This window comes from Berghia stephanieae, chromosome 1 (genome assembly GCF_034508935.2).
Source record: "Berghia stephanieae isolate SIO BIC M18660-M18661 chromosome 1, UCSD_Bste_1.3, whole genome shotgun sequence".
Lineage (NCBI taxonomy): Eukaryota > Metazoa > Mollusca > Gastropoda > Nudibranchia > Aeolidiidae > Berghia > Berghia stephanieae.
The window spans coordinates 70,172,671-70,194,443 of record NC_088360.1 but is presented as its reverse complement, the minus strand read 5'-3'; the positions used below and the strand labels follow the sequence as shown (position 1 = coordinate 70,194,443).

The 21,773-nt window shown below is 35.7% G+C and overlaps 1 protein-coding gene across 2 annotated transcripts in view; it reads right to left on the bottom strand.

Moving 5' to 3' along the window:
- Positions 1-21,773, bottom strand: part of LOC144980708 (uncharacterized) — a 30,973-nt gene that overhangs the window by 7,650 nt on the left and 1,550 nt on the right. Inside the window, exons 2-8 of one of the 2 annotated variants that reach the window (XM_078928428.1) lie at positions 21,319-21,490; positions 18,499-18,686; positions 16,162-16,225; positions 11,649-11,908; positions 9,580-9,757; positions 6,274-6,470; positions 984-1,034 (exon numbers count right to left, since the gene is read on the bottom strand). In XM_078928428.1, coding sequence (XP_078784554.1) covers positions 984-1,034; positions 6,274-6,470; positions 9,580-9,757; positions 11,649-11,908; positions 16,162-16,225; positions 18,499-18,686; positions 21,319-21,484 — 1,104 coding nt within the window. In that variant the 5' untranslated portion in view covers positions 21,485-21,490. The remainder of the gene's footprint in view (positions 1-983; positions 1,035-6,273; positions 6,471-9,579; positions 9,758-11,648; positions 11,909-16,161; positions 16,226-18,498; positions 18,687-21,318; positions 21,491-21,773) is intronic. The other variant, XM_078928437.1, reaches the window with a different exon arrangement.

The window sequence follows — 21,773 nt, the reverse complement described above, 5'->3', positions numbered from 1 at the left end:
GAAGAAGAAGAAGAAGAAGAAGAAGAAGAAGAAGAAGAAGAAGAAGAAGAAGAAGAAGAAGAAGAAGAAGAAGAAGAAGAAGAAGAAAGAGAAATGGAAATAGGGGGAGGAGGGTTAAACAAGCTGTTTTTTAAATTATTTTTTGGATCTTCAATTAATTTTTATAATGTTTTTGTTTCTCTATTAACTTTTATTTATGTATCTCTCTATTGACCAAAATATGCATTTTCATTAGTATGTCAATCTTATTTTTCACACAAATGAGAAGTAGATTAATGAGGGAGATGGTTGGGTAAGCACATTTCTTCACTCCAGACAGGGTAGATTTAGTTGTATGGGGGTGTATCGGGAGAAGTAGCTTATTTCACTCTGTCACATCCAGTGCCAACGCTGATCCATCTGGAGACATGGTTTACTCTTCATCAATAAGATGTTAGACAACAGAGTCTACAACATGGTTGGGAGTCTCTGAGTATTGCTATGCTACCAACCCAAAGTCTGGTGGGGTTCATAGCAAATCTACGTTAAAATCTCCAACTGTATCAATATGTCTCAGAGATTCAGAGGACTGGACTCAGAATAATCGAGTATTTCTAAAAATAGTCTCAACCCAGCACTTGTGGTTTTTAAATTATTTTTTTTTAAATTCAACGAAAACTAAAAATGGTATAGTTGTGATTGTTGTGGGTGGAAATGAACAACGATTTAGACAAATTTCCACCTTTAGGCAGAAGATTCTCAGCCCTGATTGTGTAAATATTATTTTCTATCCTGTGCATATAACAACATACAGTTGAAGATAAGTAGTCTTAAATGATTGTATATAGCAATCTGAATTTTGGTCTGGAATATCTACTAATATAACTGCTGATTTTACTTTATTTCCAATATTTCATAAATTTAACACCATGACTTTTTTTTATCAAGTTTCTGCTGTACTTGATTAATATAAATAAACAATTATAAAGAAATGTCATACTTACAACCACCTCAATCCCATAATCAGCAAGTTCTCTTGATGACATTCGTTGGAGCTGTGAAATTAAATAAAAAATCGATAATGTATTACAGGTGAGAATGACTGGTCACAAAAGAGGAGTTAAATTTGTTTCTAAGTTCATAATAACAGCGATTTCAGTGCATAGATCATGAGCTATCCAACGACTACTTCTTCTTTCAGTTTATCCCGCATTTTGCAGGGTTGCCATAATGAATGCTACATCTTCATGCATTTCATTCTGTTCAGAGCATCATCTTCCTCCAGGCCCGTTTCTTTCATATCGTCCTTTACATCAACCATCTAGTCTTTGGGCATCCCTTTTTCCTCTTTCCCGCTTATTGTAAGCCCAATACTTCCCTTCCCTCTCTCATCTCTTTACATGTCCGTACCATTTCAATCTATCTTATCTCATCTTTATTGATACATTCTTCACTTCAGTCAACCTTCAAATTCGTTCATTTCTCACTTTATCTTTTCATATCCATCTCAACATTCTGCCACCTCAACTTCTTTATCTTGTTTCTTTGTTGTAGCTGCTGTCTCTAGTCCATAAAACATTGCTGGTTTTACAACAGTTGTATATATTTTCCCCTTCAGCTTTGCAGAAATTCGTTTGTCACACATAACTCCAGTTACCTTCCTCCAATTATTCCAGCCTGCCTGTATTCTCTTCTTAATCTCCATCTCATTTCCCCCATGTCCTTGTACAGTAGTTTCTAAGTATTTGAATGGGTTTGTCTCTGGCACATCCTCTGCTCCAATCTTTATTGGTGGTTCTGCTCTCTGTTGTCCAATGCACAAATATTCTCTCTTCGATCTGCTTACCCTTAATCCCCTCCTTTCCAACACCCGTCTCCAACCCTCCAGTTCCTTTTCTGACTCAGCTTTTGTCTCATTCAAAAGTACTTCGCCATCCGCAGACATCATGTTCCATGGTGCCTCTCACCGAATGGGTTCTATTACATCTATTACTATTGCAAACAGCAGTGGGCTGAGAGCAGATCCCTGGTATAATCCAACTCTTACATTAAATGGATCAGTTGAGCCAACAGCTGTCCTTACCACTGTTTTGTTTCCTTTGTACATATCTTGGATATATTTCTCTGTTACCCCCTTTGCTCTTAGACAGTACCACATTTCTTCTCTTGGTACCCTATCTTATGCCTTCTCCAGGTCAATGAACACACAATATAATTCTCTTTGCTTTTCCGTATACTTCTCTACAGTCACTTTTAGAGCAATATAGCATCCACTGTACTTTTACCAACGAATCCAAACCGTTCTTCACTTATGTCTACATCTTTTCTAATCCTCTTCTTATCGATTACTCTTTCCCATATCTTCATTGTGTGGCTCATTAACTTGATGCCCCTGTAGTTGCCACATTCTTGAACATCTCCCCTATTTTTGTATATGGGAATCAACATACTTTTTATCTATTCTTCTGGCATTTTTTCTTTCTGTAAGACGTCGAATAACCATACCAGGAAATTTAACCCTCCATCTCCAAGTGATTTCCAGACTTCTGCTGGTATCTCGTCTGGTCCAACTGCATTCCCCCTTTTCATGACCCATCCAACTACTATGATCTATAAATATGAATTTTATTATGATTTACTGACATGCAAACCCAAAATTGTCAAGAGGGAATTTCAGACACCTGTCAGAGGAATTCCAAAAGCTGAAAAAATAATTTTCACAATCAAATTCTTATCTGCCAACATGAGATCACACAATGTCAACAGTACACTACCCCTTATTCAAATTTAAAAATATTCAAAGTGGTGGTAGAGACAATGATGTAGTGGTAGCTGTTAAAGTAGTGGTGGTAGGGATGATGATGATGTAGTGGTGGTCGCGGCAGCAGAGATGGTTTGGATGAGGTTGCTCAGTTGTGGTGGTAGGAATGATGATGATGTGATGGTGGTTGTTGCAGTCGTGATGATGATTCTGTAGTGGCCATTGTTGTATTGGTTGTAGGAGTGATGGTGTGGTTCTGGTGGTTGTTGTAGTGATGGTAGGGTGATGATGATGTGATGGTTGTAATAGTGGTGGTAGGGAAGTTGATGATGAGGTAGTTATTGTAATAGTGGTAATTATGATGATGTGGTGTAATAGTGGTGACAATTACGATGATGTAGTGATGACAGTAAAAGTGGTGGTATGGATGATGATGGTGCGGTGGTCGTAGTGGAAGTAGGAGTGATGATGTAGAGGTGGTTGTAGTGATGGTCGAGACGATGATGTTGTGATGATGTAATAGTGATAGTAGGGATGATGATGATGTGGTGCTTGTCATCATGGTTGTAGGAATGATAATGTAGTGATTTTGGTTGTAGAGGCAGTGGTAGGGAAGAAGATGCAGTGATTGTGGTAGCAGTGGTAGGACGGATTAAGCAGTGGTGTTGTAGGAGGGGTGGTAGGAATGTTGATGTAGTAGTTATTGTAGTGGTGGTGGTTGGATGATTATGATGGGGTATTTGTGGCAGGGATGATGATCATGATATTGTGGTAACTGAAGTACAATATGTGGGGATGATATTATGGTGGTTGTTTTAGTATTCCTTACAGGGATCATGATGTTTGTGGTTGTTTTAGTGATGGTAAATGTGAATATGATCATAATATTAATCGTGTGATGGTGGTGGTTGTTGAAGTGAGTGTTTTAATTCAAAGAAAACTGAAAAAGGCAGATTTGTTATGATGTGAGGAGATGAATCAACATTTAGAAGAAAGATTCTAAACCCTCCTACTCGTGTTATATAATTTTCCTCAAGTGAAAAAGTAAAATCAAAATAACTAGTACATGTCTTTGACAGTCCATATTCCATGATGAAAAACATAATCAGATCCGAAATGCGTGATTCCCAGTTTGGTTTCATATTAGATTAAAATACAGTAGTTTCCATCTCACATTTAAGGATGTGACAACTGTCTTTTTTTTTTTTTTTTTTTTGGCAGATGCATTCAAAGGTCAAGTGCATGAAAGGGAGAGATTACTGCAGAATAATCATTAACTCAGCATTTATGAGTTTCTTGACTAACTTTCATCATTCATCAACTGACTTGTGCGTGATCTGAGCTTGATTGATGACTAAACGTTTTTTTCTCTCTCTCATTTTCTTTTTGACTCAATCATACGGAACTGAGAGGGTATCATTGGTTTCATACTATAGTCCATACTGATGTTACCTTATTTATTCTCATCAATTTACCTGGAACAGATCTGATAATAGTTATAGTGTGCAAGGTATTGCTTAGGCATTGTATTTGAAGGAATCGTCTAAAATTCCTTTTTATTTTTATTCTGCACGAATTCAGCCTCAATTGCAGAAATAAAGCACGAACATCCACTGTAAGTAAATTTGATAGGGAAAAACCGTCTGCATGTTCCTACAAAAGTCAAAGATGAACTACAATATCAGGCTGCATCTTGATAGTATCACAAATGCTCTTTACTCAATATAAATTATTTTTAGACTTTATGGGTCCATGAGTAAATAACTCATTCCAAAAGGAGCAAGAAATTGTTAAAGCCTGATTCATGTGACAGAAAATGTGGCTATGTGATCAGGTATGACACTCACTTTCCGATCAGAAGATCCTGAGCTCACGAGCCTCGCTCGACGCACAGTTGAGTAATTAGAAAATGCTCTTTACTCATATTCTCTCGTCGTACTTGTAAAATGAGTACCTGGCCATTAACAGTGTTTTCTCTGTCACAAAAAAATTGTAATATCGCCTTACAGGAGTCATGTCTCATACTAAATGTTATGTGTTGCTGTTGGTCGGGGACCCTTTGTAAAGTGCTTTGAGCATGTTTAGTGGATATTGCGCTATATAAAATCACAAGTTTTTGTATTGTTTTTTTTTTAATGGATAAACCTCAGATCTGTATGGTGCTGAATGAAAATCTTAAAAGCAAAAAGTTATGTTACAAAGTTATTAATTTGTTTTATTCCTTGATGCAGAGGCTCCTAACCCCCCAATAGCTCCAAAGATGAATCGAAATACAAAAAAAGTGGAATTTGAGACCAAAAAGCGGAATCAACTTACTGTAATCGACTATGACATGCTTTGCTGCATTTATTGTAATAGACAATCCAAAAGTACTCAAATGATACAATATAAAATGTGTAAAAATTTGCAGGTTGATAAGGGACTAAAAAGGGGGTCGAATAATAATAATAGAGGACACAGGCCATGGTAGTTTCAGAGCAAAGAATTGAATGGGTGGATTTAGCTTTGACAGGACCCCCACCCCAATACACACCCAATCAAAAACATGCGCGTGTTGGGAAAACACAAATACATACTGCCAAAGTTAAATAGGGAGGGTAGCCGACTGTACTAATAATGCTATCAATGGGAGCCACCATATAATAATATCTCAGTCATTGACCTTACATGATAGAGCCAACTCAACATAATAAGAATACATCGGCCTCCATCATTGACCCCCCCCCCCCCCCCCCAAATAAAATATAATATTATCTGACATTAAGTGCACACACTTTGAAGGGACTAATCAGACACACAAAATGTGTATTGATTGACCATAAAGGATGACAATGAAATAGACCATATCTCACCCTTTTTAAACATTCATTTTTACTAGTTATGATTTTTTTAAAATTTCCCTCTATTGAAATGGCAGAATTTTTGCCTTGAATGTGGAATCGCGGAAAGTAGACCAATTAAGCAGAATGATTCTGCGAAAAGCGGAAGGGTGAGAGCATCTGTTGATGCTACCAGGCAAAATACAATCATTATAATGAAGAAAGAAAGCACTTGCATCCCATAGGTTTTATCATCATCTTGAAAAAGGAAAACAGTAATGGTGTAAAAGCTACTGAAAAGTTATGATTACAGACAATCAATGTCTTTTGGCTTGGATTACATTAGTTTAAAAAGAGGGATGATTTAAAGAATGAATTTTAGTGCAACCCATCAGTATCACATGGATATTGCATAAGAAATGTCTGACATTTAAAAAAGAAACCACACTCAGATCTCAGCGTATATTGGGCCTCATCGTTCCCTAAAAACTAAAAATAACTAAATATCATTAATTTCATGCTCTTTTACAGAAAAATGTATTGTTTGTTTTGAATCTTAGTACATCAGTACATCTTAGGATTCATATAAAATCATGGGTTGGAACAAGTTGTCAAAAGCTTTCTCTTTCTATGATAGCTTTCAAAATGCTTATTAATAGATAACAAAAACTTTTAAGACCACATAATGCTTACTAATAAATAACACATACTTACAAGAACAGATGAAGAATTGTGTAGATTTGCATCACCTGCATCCTCACTTTTATTTCGTCTTGAACCACTGCATTTCCTAAGTTCCTCACTGTCTAAATCAAATTCAACTTTTAATTTCCTTAAAATATTGTTGAATTTGTGAAGGTGACAAATGGAACACCACTTCTTTGGGAAACGATAGTCTGTGTTACATACACCTTAAACAGATAAGTTATGCAAAATAATGTTAAAATGATGGTAATCTAAAATCTTCATGAAATTTAATCCAGACTAATTTGCATTAACCCTTAAAATGCTGAGCTATTTTCACCTTATGTAACTTCCAGTGTTCAAGGATTTGGGAATCAGGTGGTTTTCATGAAAAACAAAAATATTTTTAAAATATAATGAAGCGAACTCAATGAAACTTAATACCTCAAGGTATGACTAAGCAACATAATGACATAACTGAATATGCAAATTAGGTCAAATGACATTGGCGGCCATCTTGAAAAGTTCATAAATAGGCAAAAAAATAGCTAAACAGTGCCTTTTGGTGAATTATTATGCATGTGGGAGACTGAAGGTGTTTGATGTTGAATAAGTGAATAAACTTGATGTAAAAAAAAAAAAAGAGAAAAGAAAGAGCGGTTTTTATTATTAAGATGAAGTGAAAGAGAATATCGTATAAAATCCCAGAGACTGGCAAACTGAAAAAAAAAACAATAGCAAAAAAGGTTTTAAAACATCTAATGGGCTCTCCAATCTACCCTTGTATCAATGTTACTCAGTCCAAGATAAAGATCTAAACAAATATGTATGAAAGGTGCCAGACAAAGCACGAGAGAAAAATACAAGGTCTGAGGTTTGATCACCAGTCGAGGTTGACTGATGTTTTGGGATGTTTTTATTTATTTTTGGTATTTTTCTTTCTTGCTGTCTCCAGCACCTTTCATACACACTTGTTCAGGTCTTTAATTTGCACCGGTGACTGCTCCTTAATTTCTTAATTTGATATTACTCAGTCCAACACCATTCTGGTTAAAATCCATCAACCACTCTCTAGGATTCTCTGTCTCCTCATCATTCAGTGTTGCACCCAGGGCTGCCAATCTCAACACATGAAAAAGTGTAAGATTGCTTGTCAAAAGAGTAAGATTTGGAGAAAAAGTGTACAGTTTGAAAATGGAACCTTTCGGTCATCTTACTCTCTGCCGTTGGGTAATTTTTGGAAATAACTAATTCTTATAAGAAGTTTGTGTTGCTGAAAAATTTAAGGAAATTCAGGAAAAATTGAAAATTAAATAACGAGGCAATACAAACACCTCAACCTATCAAACAATAATTAATTGTTAATATGTGTCAGTGCATGACATAATCAGTCAGAAGGTGAAAATTTAGGATTTAAATTTTTTTGCATTTTCTGAAAGAATATGCTCACTAGGGGAACTTTAATCTTTATTTGAAGTAAATCGGGTGATTTTTAATAAAGTTATGGTCAGATGTATGGGAAAGGTATCCAGCAACTTTTCTCAAATTTCATACTTTTTCAACTTGACTGGCTGTAAAAAATATTTAGAAGTGAAATTAAGCTTTGAAATTTCCCGAAGATGTACAAAAAGGGCTGATTTAATCATTTATGACAAGAAATCATTTTTGATAAAAATTGACCTTCTAATTAAACTTGGCAATATCTCAGTTCAAACCTTTTCACCATTTGACTGATTATGTCATGTCATTCACTGTAATCTTGGAAGCATGGAGAATGCAAAGAAACCATATGAGAAACAGAATTAAAGTTAAAGCAACTTTTGAATTAAAATGTTAAGATTTGATTTTCATGAATAAAAGTACAATCTGAGAGAAAAAGCATACAATCTTATAAATGTGAAAAAAGCATACAAATATGCCTTTTTGGTGAACAGTTGGCAGCGCTTTTCACCTCTCCAGTGTCACGCCCCCTTCTCATCAGACCCCTATTTGACCCATCACCAACACTGCCCCAACGCTATCATTCCTTCGTGAACCTTCTTCTTCACTTGAAATGCGTACTCATTGCTTTCATTAACATATTCATTGTCAGAATCAACATGTGTCTAGATATATTCACACTCATCATAATTCATCTTGAAATGTAAACAATGTTGCCATGACCCACAAAAAATGCAAAAACAACACCAAATAAATGAGAACTGTAAGCCATACAGAAATCATCCCTGGATCAGGGAAAACAACTCGTGATTTATTATGATTTAGCTCTAGGAAGATATTGCCTCCAAAAAATAATTTGTTTACATTTTGAACGTAAGTCGAATGTCGCACTTCAAACCCAGTATTAATTTTTTTTAAAAACTTAAGTTGAATACTGCATTTTTTGGGTTAAGGCCTAAATATTACAAACAATTTTATTTATCATTATATCTTAGAGAATTATAGATAGATAGGTAGACAGATATATAGATGAGTGGGTGGCAGGGAGCGTAGTTGGATGGATAGATGGATGAGAGAGTAAATGGACTGATAGACAAATGGCATAGATAAAGAATGGGGTAGAGTGAGAGAGGTAGTAAACAGACTGATAGATAAATAATTAGATGTATATAGAGCATACACACACACACACACACAATATATATGTATATATATATATATATATATATATATATATATATATATATATATAGAGAGAGAGAGAGAGAGAGAGAGAGAGAGAGAGAGAGAGAGAGAGAGAGAGAGAGAGAGAGAGAGAGAGAGAGACAGAGAGAGAGAGAGAGAGAGAGAGAGAGGGAGAGAGAGAGGGGGGGGGGGGGTGGTAGGCACACTGCTAACTTTGTTTGACTTGGATGAGAATCAGTAATAATTTACTTGAGTATTACAGATAAAACATACTTGTATAAGGCCGGTGACTGTCTAAGACGGCCACATTCGTCAGGTCCTGTTGGTGGACACCTTATACAAGTTTGACTGTATAATATGAATTGCAACTTTAAATCGACATATTGCCGTTAATCTTAGTCACTTGTTAATTTCCATGAATTATAATATTTTCACCAATAATATTCCTTTAAACATTTTGGATAAAAAAATATGGATCTGGAGGTAAACATCTAAATTTGGTCAACTATGGGTCCAAAAAAAAAAACAAATTAAAAAATCTGTCTGAATTAAATATATTTAAGTGGCAGGCCTGTATAAATCAATGGTCAGTACAAATTAAAAAAAACCCAAAAAAACAATTGCAAGCAAAAATTTTGTAAAGTAATTTGATGCTCAGCTTTTTATGCACCAGATCATGGAGACAACTAATAAGATAAAATTTGGCCATACCTCCTTTGGGACATTTTTGTTTTATAGGTTGAATGACATTGGAGCTGGTCTTTTGTTTAAAGTAAGCCTTCTTGCACTTTTGGCAGAATGGATAGCATGGAATTGCTCTGTTTACAGTGACCGTACAAGGAGCGTGGCAGACAAGACACTCTGACTGTTCCTCCTCTTTATCTGATTTCTTTTTAATATCAGAAGAGAAAAAATGAATGAAATAACAATAACAACAAAATTGATTTAGTTTAGGGATAAGTAATACCAACAAGAACAACATGAGTTCAAATCAAACAAATTTGTTTAATTTTTATTCATGTTTATCTCAAGAAAGTTTTGTCATTTGAGATGAAAATCTTATAAAAACTCTGCTTAATCTAGACCAGCCACATTCTCAGTATTTTCCTGGAACAATGAAAAACTTGTAAAAAGTGACATATTGAAGGGTTTATATCAGCAGCTTCAAAATAATGAATGGATTTTGATATGGATGCTTTCTAACCTTTTTACTATTAATATTGGCAAATGGCTGGCTGAAAATAATTGGAGGCCAAAATACTGATATTCAATTGACATCATGGACATACTTATTCGACTTGGAGAAAGAATATGGCACATGGATATAGCAAGAGTATTACTAGGGTTATAAATAAGGAAATGTAGAAGAGAGATAAGTGGGAGATAAAATTGAATTATGTCGAAAGGGACAATGATCGATCCAGGCAAGGTCAAGACTTTATTCTGACCACCCTTCAACCATCCTGTAGGCGGTTCTGTCAGATCTAGTTGAACGTACTTTGTTCTATCCACAGGTAACATGTTTTTGTTTGTTTTGTTTTTAAGGGTTTTACGGCGCTTGCAACACATTAAGGTCATATCAGCGCCAGTAAAAAGAAAATGGGATAGTAAAAAGTTCTAGAATTACAATAAAGCATCCAAGAAAAGGGAAGACAAAGGGGAATAGGTTCAAATAAGAACAAGGTGTAGATTCCAAAAGCACACTATCAAAGTACTTCATTTGAGATCACTAAAAGTCTCATCCAGACACAAGCACAGGTCCCCGCTAAGAGGAATACACTCAAATGTTTTACAAGGAAAAAAATATCATCTCCCAAAACTAACCATACATTTGACTGTTTCCCTCCCAACCATGGTACCGGCAAGGGCCTGGACAAAACCAAGTAATCTCATTCCAAGACAAAGACAGAAAGCAAGTTGGAAAACATATATACGGGGATAGAAGACACAGTAAGTGCCTCACTGCCCACTATGGGAGACAGGAACCCCACCCAGAATCCATGGGTAACAAGGACTAGCTTCTGTCGGTTTAACACAATAGAACCCGGGATAAACAGAAATTACAAGTGGCCAAGGGGTTTAAATGCTCAAATCAATTACTGTTATCACAAGGAAACATTAGTGCTGATGTGCAGAACCTGCCAAGGCAAAGGCTCTTTACTGAGGATCAAAAGAAAACAATATCAGTGTCACCATCAGGAATCAGTCTATGACAAAAGAAATATATAAAAATGCGAACATTTATATAGCCAATTTTCCACGCATTCACCAAGCCCTTAAGAATGTTTCTTTATCTCCCCCAACAGGCCATCATCTGTTAGCCATGCTTTTGTACTAAAATTAAGACATAATATCGGTCACACGTAATCTCACTCGCACCTAAGTGTGTAATGTGCCTGAATGAATTCCTGACCCTTTTCCTGACCCAGGAAGACAATTATGTGGCTTACTTCCTTTTCAAAACCAATTGATCAATCCTCTGATGTGACAGGTTTTATGGTTGTGAAAACTAGAGCGCAAAGCTCTGATGTCAACATCAGGGGTTTGATCAGCAGATCATTGGAATGTATTAATTTTGGACCTTTTTATTGGATTTTCACCCAGTATTGCCTAACATGTGTAGGTTAGGTGTCATTCTGCAGCTTTGTCTCTAACCTAGGAGCTTGTTTCTAATTGACATATAAACAAGTTCAAGTACATTTATTATCACTGTTTTTCTCTCGCCTTGTCTTTATCAACCTCTTTGCAATCTAAAATAATTTCATGCTCAAACACCATACCTCATTGATCTTTGATGATTCTCTTGCCTTATTATCCTTTTTTTTAGGCCCTGGTCGAGTCTTCTTTTGTTGCTGCATGCCAGTGAAAGTAGATTTACGTCCTGACCTAGTAATGTGTAATGGTGATTTTGATGACGCAGGCCCAGGTTTTTCTTTACTTCTAAGTGATTTCTCAAGCTCAATTTTACCAGAGGTTTTGACTGGCTTTGGAGGCTTGCCAGGCTTTTTTTGCTTTTTAACCCGCTTTGCAGGAGGAGCATCTGAAGATAAATGGAAACAGATTGCAAAACTGAATGACTTGTTCACCATTGGTACATAAAACCAGGACAAGGATAGAAATTTGGTAATAGAAGAAAAGCAAAAGAGCATACAAAGGCTCCTATCTCCAATAGCCTCCAAGACAAATTAGACAAATAAAGCGAAATTTGAGACCAAAAAGTGGAATCAACTTTTTTTAAAAATAAAATAAGGTCACCACTAGACATAGTAAATATCCCAAATTACTGCTTTTAACAGGTGAATGTTTCTTCACAAATCATCAAAAACGAGGTCTCTTTGAACAGTCTCTCTTTCTTTTGAATTTTAAGTTATTTGTGAAAAATTGATACCATTAAAATTGGGCCTGCTGTTTTTTCAACGCATAGCGCCATCCATGTAAACAAAGCATGTTTTTTTTCTTCCCTTATACAAGATTTATGTTTTTCACATATCAATAAAAAATTAGGCCTATTTGAACAGTCTTTCTCTGTCTTGAACCGAAGTTAATGGTGAAGAACTTATACCATTAAAATCAGCGGCCTTTGAAGATTACAACAGCAAAAATTTGGCCTGATAGAATTTTTCAGAGCAAAGTGCCATCTATGTAAACAAAGACTATTTTTTTCTCTCCCTAACCAAGATTTATTTTTCTTCAAAAATCATCAAAAAGTGAAACTTAAAAAAGCCATAAAATTTTTTTTAAAAATATTTTCCGATTTTGATAAATAAAGTGCTATTTTGCATGGTTTGGGAAGTCACATGTGGCTTTGTAATTAAATTTTTGTTATTTGTGTAATGACATTTTAGTTTGGGATACCTAGGCAGAGATCTGCTCAGTAGCCTGACAGAAAGCCATTGAACACATGGCACACTGCTTCCCGGGGGCAAAATGACATCTGCCATGAATTATAATGGCCTTGGAAAACGTAAACTATGGATAAATTGCAGTCTCATCCATGATACTGATCAGCCATATTCACTCTGATGTTTTATTAGATATGATTTTCTTTTTTTAACTCCCTCTATCAAAATGCAGAATTTTTGCCTTGAATGCAGAATCGCAAAATGTAGATTGATCATGAGGAATGATTCCATGAAAAGCGGAAGGGTAGGAGAATCTGAGCATACCTTTTGTGAGATGATTTCTACTCTTTTCCTGATGGAGTCCTGGAATTTTGCTCGGCTCTAACCATGCAAGAACCATTTGACATGCGTTTGAGAAATTGCCTGTGACACTTCTGGAGTTAAGGCTGGACATCAATTGATACTCCACCTAATGGCTAGTGATCTCTTGTTGCTCTATGCCTGACAAGCTATTAACATGGATGCCTTTTTTATCATTATCTTATAGTATGAGTTTCAGTTTATTCAACCAATATGCAATGCAAACTCTTCAAAATAATATCAGTTATCATATATTTTACTTAAACTAATGAATAAACATTTCAGTGGTTTTATTTTTGACTCAAAAATTTAAAATACAGTACATTATACCTCTCATATCAACCTATAACATTGTACCGACAACCCATCTGGTGCATGCCATCTTTTGATAGGATGTTAGTCTATTGCAAAGTACTTTTCACCTGATGTGGTTCAGATTTTCTATACTGCTTGAATCAGTTATGATACTTTGATTCTTCTTCTTCTTCTTTCAGCTTATCCTGCATTTTGCAGGGTTGCCATAACGAATGACACATCTCCATGCAATTTGGTTCACAGCATCATCATCCTCCTCCAGGCCCAGTTCTTTCAAATCATCCTTTACCCTATCCATCCATCTAGTCTTTGGGCGTCCTTTTTTTCTCTTTCCCGCTAATCGTATATCCAATACTTGCTTTCCCATGTACTCCCTCACTCGTCTCTTAACATATCTAAACCCTTTCAATCTATCTTCTCTCAACTTTATTGATACATTCTTCACTTCAGTCAACCTTTGAAATTGTTCATTTCTCACTTTATCTTTTCTTGTCCAGCCAAGTGACCATCTCAACATCCTCATTTCTGCCACCTCAACTTTTTTATCTTGTTTCTTTGTCGTAGCTGCTATCTCTAATCCATACAACATTGCTGCTCTTATAACACATGTATATATTTTTCCCTTTAGCTTTGCGGAAATTCGTTTGTCCAGTTACCTTCCTCCAATTATTCCTGGATCCTCTTCTTAACCACCATCTCATTGCCTCCATCTCCTTGTACAGTTGTTCCTAGTATTTGAATTGGTTTGTCTCTGGCACACCCTCTTCTCCTATCCACATTGGTCTTGCTCTCTGTTGTCCGATGCAAAAATACTTTGTCTTCTGCTTACCCTTAATCCCCTCCTTTCCAATACCCATCTCCTTTTCCACCTCAGCTTTTGTATCATTCAAAAGTACTAAGTCATCCGCATACATCATGTTCCATGGTGCCTCAGACCGAATGTGTTCTGTGAGTACATCCATTATCATTGCAAACAACAGTGGGCTGAGAGCAGATATCCCTGGTGTAATCCAACTCTAACATTAAATGGTTCAGTTAAGTCAACAGCTGTCCTTACCACTGTCTTGTTTCCTTCGTACATATCTTGGATAACTTTGATATATATCTCTGTTACCTCCTTTGCTTTTAGACAGTACCACATTTCTTCTCTTGGTACCCTATCATATGCTTTCTCCAGGTCAATGAACACACAGTGTAATATTCTTTGCTCTTCTCTATACCTCTCTGCGGTCACTTTTAGAGCAAATATAGCAAAATTAAAATCTCATCTTATGAGATGCTCACTAGATTAAATAAAACGTCCAACTAATATACAATCTAATCCTTTTTTTAACCTTACAATTACTTAGGTTAACATAAAAGTATGCAAGATAACATTGGATTTTGTAAGATATACATGTGTTATATCAAAATTTTCAAGGCATATAATCTCCCTTCAATTGCCATTATTGTTTAAATGTTCGGTTATGATTTTTATTCAATAATTCATGTTACCAGCTATTTTCCATCTCTGTATGTATATGTAGGTTTTGGTGCGTGTACGTATATGTGTGTGTTGTGTGGTTAAGTGTGCGCGTGCTTGTATTATTATGTGTACATGTGCGTACACAAATGTTTATAATGATGATTTACAATTTTGTGCGCCTAGAGCTGTTTTATCAACAAGATTGATACAATAATAAACTTTATTATCATTATTTCCATTCATATAACATTTGTTTTTAGAATTTTCTCCACATTGCCAAATCGGGACAGTCCTGATTTCAGAGCTGCCAACCCCATCTGATGAGAATGTGTACAATGGGACCTCAAAATGGGGGAGATTTCATAAAAATGAGTACAATCCTGAAATCGACGGAAACTAACCATTGTGAAAGTAAGAGGAAGGTATACTTACATAAAGTCACACCGCACAAGCTCAATTTCCCAAGACTATAATCCAATCCTTTCAGAATTGTACCTCCCAGCATGAAGATAATTGGTAAAAAAATATAAGGTTTCTCAATAGGCTAGTAATAATATGAATGACAACTAAAGAAAACTGAAGTGACTCTGTACACGGAAAATGGGTACAATCTTGGGGGAAATGCGTACAAGCGTACAATCGCCGAAAATGCATACAATTCCGCATTTTTTGCAGTAGGTTGGCAGCTCTGTGATTTTATCAAGACAGTTGGCAGCTATAAAATTACAAATGGCCAAGGGGTTTAAGTGCTCAAACCATTACTGTAATCACAAGGCAAATTAGTGCTGATGTGCAGAACTATTAAGACAAACCTGCACTGGCAAAGGCTCTTAACTGGGAATCAAAAGAAAAAAATATCAGCGTCACCATCAGGAATCAGTATATGACAAGAGAAATATCATGATAAAAATGCGCACATTTATACAGTGCTTTTCCAACCATTCACCAAGAGCTGAAGAATGTTTTTTATCTCCCCCAACAGACCATATAGAACCATATTTCCATTCCATAGTATACCTGTCATCTGTTAGCCATGCTTTTGTACTAAAATTTAGACATAATATCGGTCACAGGTAATCTCACTCACACCTAAGTGTGTAAAGTGCCTTAATATATAGGACATACTGTCTGGACCAGACATTTACACTATAACTATCAACCATTCAACCACTAACCCCGATAACATTGCTTGACTTCTGTGACAAGACTAGGTACCATACCAACAAGAGTCTTTTCACTACAAAGACGAATGAAGGCAAAAATCAGTCACATTTGTAAAAAGATTCAATTCTAGGTAGGTAACCAACTGACCATCATGACTTGATACGTCTTGTGATTTTCCATGCTCAGTCTCAGCTTCATCTTCATCTGGTTCCTGTTACAAAATTTTAAAAAAGGTATGAATTACAAACTCAACAATGGTGTATTGTTTGATGACTTTAATTTTAATTTGTATCAGTGATGAAAATGGCAATTTGTCAAAACGGAGGAAAGTTTATCAGTCTATTGGTCAAACTTAATATACATAAAATATCATAGTTACGTAATATTGTGAAATCTCAGGACTGCCTACCATCAATTTCAAATTTCAAGGACATTTTACGGATTTAAACTCAAGCTTCAGGAACAATAAGCTGTGCAATAGTAATGTCTCAAAAGACAGTCAAACATTTGATATCAAGAGCATAATAAGGTTACAATGGTGCTAGAGGTTATTATAAGTATGTGTAGTTACTAATCTGCTTGCAACAAAAGGGGTATCCTCACTCACTGTTTTAATAATATATTACTACTAGGATAACTCACCAAGATAACACTACTAATAGTGGTGGTAGGGATGATGATGTGGTAGTAGTGGTAGGGATGATGATGCAGTAGTAGTTGTAGTAGTAGTGGTCGGGATGATGATGAGGTGGTAGTTGTTGTATTAGTGGTGGTAGTATAATGGGTGATTTTTTTTTAATTTCTGGGACAAAATGTAAACTTCCTTATTTTCCAGTACAGCCATTACTTTTTACAAATTTCCGGGAAAAATATTACTAATTGAACTGCATATTCATTCTTATTATTCTTTTGTAAATAATAAGTGAATTGGCTTTCCTTAAAATGATTTTAAAGGCATAAAACAAACCACCACCTTCAAGGAATTATAATTTACTTTTAAACAAGGGCTAGAAAGTATTTGTTTTTACTTAACAAAGCAGTCTTCAGCAATATCTTTGCTACTGCAACCTAGTAATTAAATATAAGACTCGTTAACTTTTAATAAATTGTAAAACATAGTCTATCTAAAAAAGGTAACAAGAGTAAACTAAGTTGATCAGAGTTATGCACATTGTAAAATATCAACATTTTCTCTTTATACTGAGAGAGAGAGAGAGAGAGAGAGAGAGAGAGAGAGAGAGAGAGAGAGAGAGAGAGAGAGAGAGAGAGAGAGAGAGAGAGAGAGAGAGAGAGAGAGAGAGAGAGAAGAGAGAGAGAAGAGAGAGAGAGAGAGAGAGAGAGAGAGAGAGAGTAGAGAGAGAGAGAGAGAGAGGGAGGAGAGAGAGGAGAGAGAGAGAGAGAGAGAGAGAGAGAGAGAGAGAGAGGAGAGAGAGAAGAGAGAGAGAGAGAGAGAGAGAGAGAGAGAGGAAGAGAGAGAGAGAGAGAGAGAGAGAGAGAGAGAGAGAGAGAGAGAGAGAGAGAGAGAGAGAGAGAGAGAGAGAGAGAGAGAGAGAGAGAGAGAAGGAGAGAGAAGAGAGAGAGAGAGAGAGAGAGAGAGAGAGAGAGAGAGGAGAGAGAGAGAGAGAGAGAGAGAGAGAGAGAGAGAGAGAGAGAGAGAGAGAGAGAGAGAGAGAGAGAGAGAGAGAGAGAGAGAGAGAGAGAGAGAGAGAGAGAGAGAGAGAGAGAGAGAGAGAGAGAGAAGAGAGAGAGAGGAGAGAGAGAGAGAGAGAGAGAGAGAGAGAAGAGAGAGAGAAGAGAGAGAGAGAGAGAGAGAGAGAGAGAGAGAGAGAGAGAGAGAGAGAGAGAGAGAGAGAGAGAGAGAGAGAGAGGGGGGGAGGGGGGTGGCCATACTGGTTTTAAAAAAACAAAACAAATAAAAACTACAAAACAAGATAAAAAAAGATTCTCCTCACAATAATGTCTATATCAGTTCAATTTTCGTCAGTTATGATCTTTTCCTTCAAATCAAAGAGATAATAAATTTAATGGCCCAGGGTGCTCAGTAATAATTGTTGCGATCCCCAAATTTACCAAGGTTTTACTAAAGATAAGGGAGAAAGGATGATTGGGTGGATAAGACATTGCACCAACACCCAGATGATCTGGGTTTAAGTCCTGTTTCCAGTATCTTGGATGTCATTATTGCTATGTCTTCCATTTCTCTATATGTTTTATCCAACTTGCCTTGTCTTTGAATGAGATTACTTGCATTTTGTCCTGACACTAGCCACAGTCGTTTTTGTCCTTATCATCAACTGAGGTACCAGTATGTTGAAAAAAATAAATAAACCTATAATTGACATGAACAACAGAAAAATTGCCAAACAATTTTGAAAAGCAAGGAAAGATTGATTAAATGGTGGGCACAAATTTTAATAATGCATATAAGTCCAATGTGACAGACAAAGGTAGATCAAATATTTAATTCATATACATGTTAAATACCTGTTTGACTTGTTTTGCAGACAGATTAGAGGACTGTGAATCCCTAAGGACTTTTTCTAAAGTCTCTGTTGGATCAATCTCTTGCGGAATGTCATACATCCCAATCCCTGTCTGGTCAGCATTTCCATAAATTTGATAGTCTGATGATTCAGCATTTAGATTATCAATCGAATCACCCTCACTGTCATCTTGAAATTTCAAAAGAAAAAACAAAATTACAAGGTCTGAATGGTATTTTTTTTAAAAAAAAGGAAGTGACCGATTATCAACAAATTCAAAAAAAGAAAGGCGCAAGACAAAATTTATAAAACAAAGAAAAGTGCTAAAAGGGGGAGGACTTCCGTAGTTTCAGAGTACTTTTATTGTATGGGCTTTCAATTGGTTGCAATGTCCAATAATTATTACTATTTAAGATAAGTTTCATTTTAATAAGTGGTGTGATTTTTCTAAGTTCAAAAACAATTTGCTGAGTCGGTGATTGCCATTTATGACTCCAGCCAATGCCATTATTACTTACTGTGTTTCCCCATCAGTTTCGATATTGCAAGTGGCAAAATTATTTTTCATCAGGTTATAGTACCTTAACATAGGGTTGAGCACAGACTAGGGAGCAGACCAGACAACAGCCACTTTTTAGTGGCTAATCGTCCCTGGTTGCATAAAAAAGAAAATGGCGGCGCTCAACCTCTCGTGTTCAGATTCTTTATGGGAGAGTAGATAATGAGTTCCCTATATGGCCATGTCAATCATGTAGACATCCTTTGAGGATATAAGCCTACCCTTTGATGTCTGCAGTCACCTTTTCGTTTTCTACGGTCACTCATGGCTAAACAGCCGTCAACAATGAACTGAACCATCGTTGAAAGACGCTCAAGGCATAGTTGCGTCACAATCACCACGTTGCTGAATATATTATCCAGGCACGGTTGATAGGTAAAAAAGCCAAATTATGTTCTAGTTACATTTAAAACAAAGTATATCACTGATCTCGTCTCATTGAGATATAAAGAATGATATAAAAATCAAGAAAATCGGCCGATAAATAAAAAAGTTGCTAAAAAAAGCTAAAATAAACAAAAGCAATTTTAAAAATCAAATTTATTCGTAAAACAGTTGGTTTTCAACCGATTTTTCTGAAATAAGGACCATGTTCTTCTTTTTTCAAGCTGATTTCAACAATGTGACTTTCAAATTCCTCAGAATTATAGTTTTTACTTTTAGATTTTAGCTTTTAGGTCTACTCAAAAAGGTGTTTTATTCCTTGCGTAACAATAGCGTAATACATCGACGGTGAGATTCACAATTCTACACGAATGGACGGTGGCGGCATATCAAAGAGGTGTACCAAATTTATTTACCAACTACTTTTCTTAGTGCTAAAATTACAAAGTAATAATTTCGCGTCAGAAAAAATAACTCTCAAGTTCCTATCTCTTTATTACAATATAATCGATACCTCTAATGACAAAACCGCCTCACAAATAAGGGAGTTATAAATTATTCATAATATTTTTAAAAAGTTATTAATATAAACCCGATCATTGGAGCCAAGTCTAAATGTACAAGTAAAAGTGTAGTTTAATATGTCTAATTTGGTTTATCATCATAAACCTGGCCTTTTTTGCTATTTTCCGTCCACAAATCAAGGTTAATCGAGCTCAGTCAAAGACATTCATATAGAGATTAAATCGCACAACGTCCCTGGTTTCATATAAAAGAAAATGGCGGCGCTCGACCTCTCACTAGCCACTTTTGATGACATTTTCCTACCTGTTGTCCCCTCTAGTCCTGTATTCTCTATGGGGTTGAGGGGGAGGGGTCTGGGGGATCTCCCCCCAATTATAATAATCATAAAAATTCCCTCTTTAGGCGTGCTGTGAAACTACGCAAGTCCCTCCCTTCAAGGATCCAAAATCAAAAAAAAATTGAAAGATCCAGCTCATTCACATTTAAATTTGATCACCAGGGAGAAAAATCTTTCTCAAAAACAGAGAGAAAAATATAAAAAGAGATGGTGTGCTGTCGTGCTTGTGTGTGTGTGTGTGTGTGTTCTCATATCACAAAATGCCCACACACAAAAAAAAAGATAAAATAAATAAATTCGGTTAAAAAAAAAAAAAATCAAGGGGAAAAAAAATGCAAAAGGTTTTGAGTTGAATGTAATAAGGAAAGGTACCATACTCGTTCTATCAATACAACTGTAGAAAGCCCAAAAAAAATTTTTTTTAATCAAAAAATAAACAAAAACAAATAAATACAAAAAACACCAGACAAAATAACTTGAACTTAAACTTTTATATAGTGCAATATCCACTTAATGTGCTCCAAATGTTTTACAAGGGATCCCCAACCAACAGCAACACTTAACATGTAGTATAAGACATGACATCTCAGACGACATTACAATTTTTTTTTTCCGGACAGTGACAATGCTTCAATGTTAACAAAAACATTTTAAAAACCCCCTAAAAAAAAACAAAACAAAACAAAAGTAAATAAAAGATTAAATAATTTTAGAAATTATAAAACAACTTATTTTTCTGTTTGTGGCTAATAATTTGCAATATGTTAATGTTATATTTAATGTCATGGTAATCTATACATTTGACTGTTTCTCCCTCCCAGCCAGAGTATCAGGCCAGGGCTAGGATAAAACCAAGTAATCTCATTTCAAGACAAGGACAGAGAGCATGTTGAGAAACGGATGTAGAGGGATAGAAGACACAGTTAGTGCATCCCTGCCCACTATGGAAAGTTAGGAACCCCACCCAGTCTACAGTGAATTTGACAATATGGTCAAAAAATGAAAAGACAACATACCATTTTGGGTAATTTCCATGTCACCTGATGTGATTGCAGTTTCAAATGAGACATTTAGCTCTGTATCATCTTGTGGAGATATGACTACATCCTCTGAAACAACCTCTTGTTCCTCTGTCACCATTCCTCCAACAGATTCACAAAATACGTCCATAGACTCTTCCATTGTCTACTACATGCAATAAAAAATATAAAGAACAAAATGAATTTCCTAGTATTCAGTATCACGATCTATTAAGGCTTGATAATATGCATGATTCTAATTCTAATGGGACCAAATTATTAAAAAATTATACAGCAGAAAAAAATGCCTTTCTTCTTTTTATTTTTATCTTTATCAGGGTTTTCCTTAGAGCAAAAAACAATTTTTTTTCACAAAAAGATCATATTAAAATTTTTCGTGCGAAAATAAAATTTTGGGAATTGATCAAGGGTAGCTCATATTATCATTATGA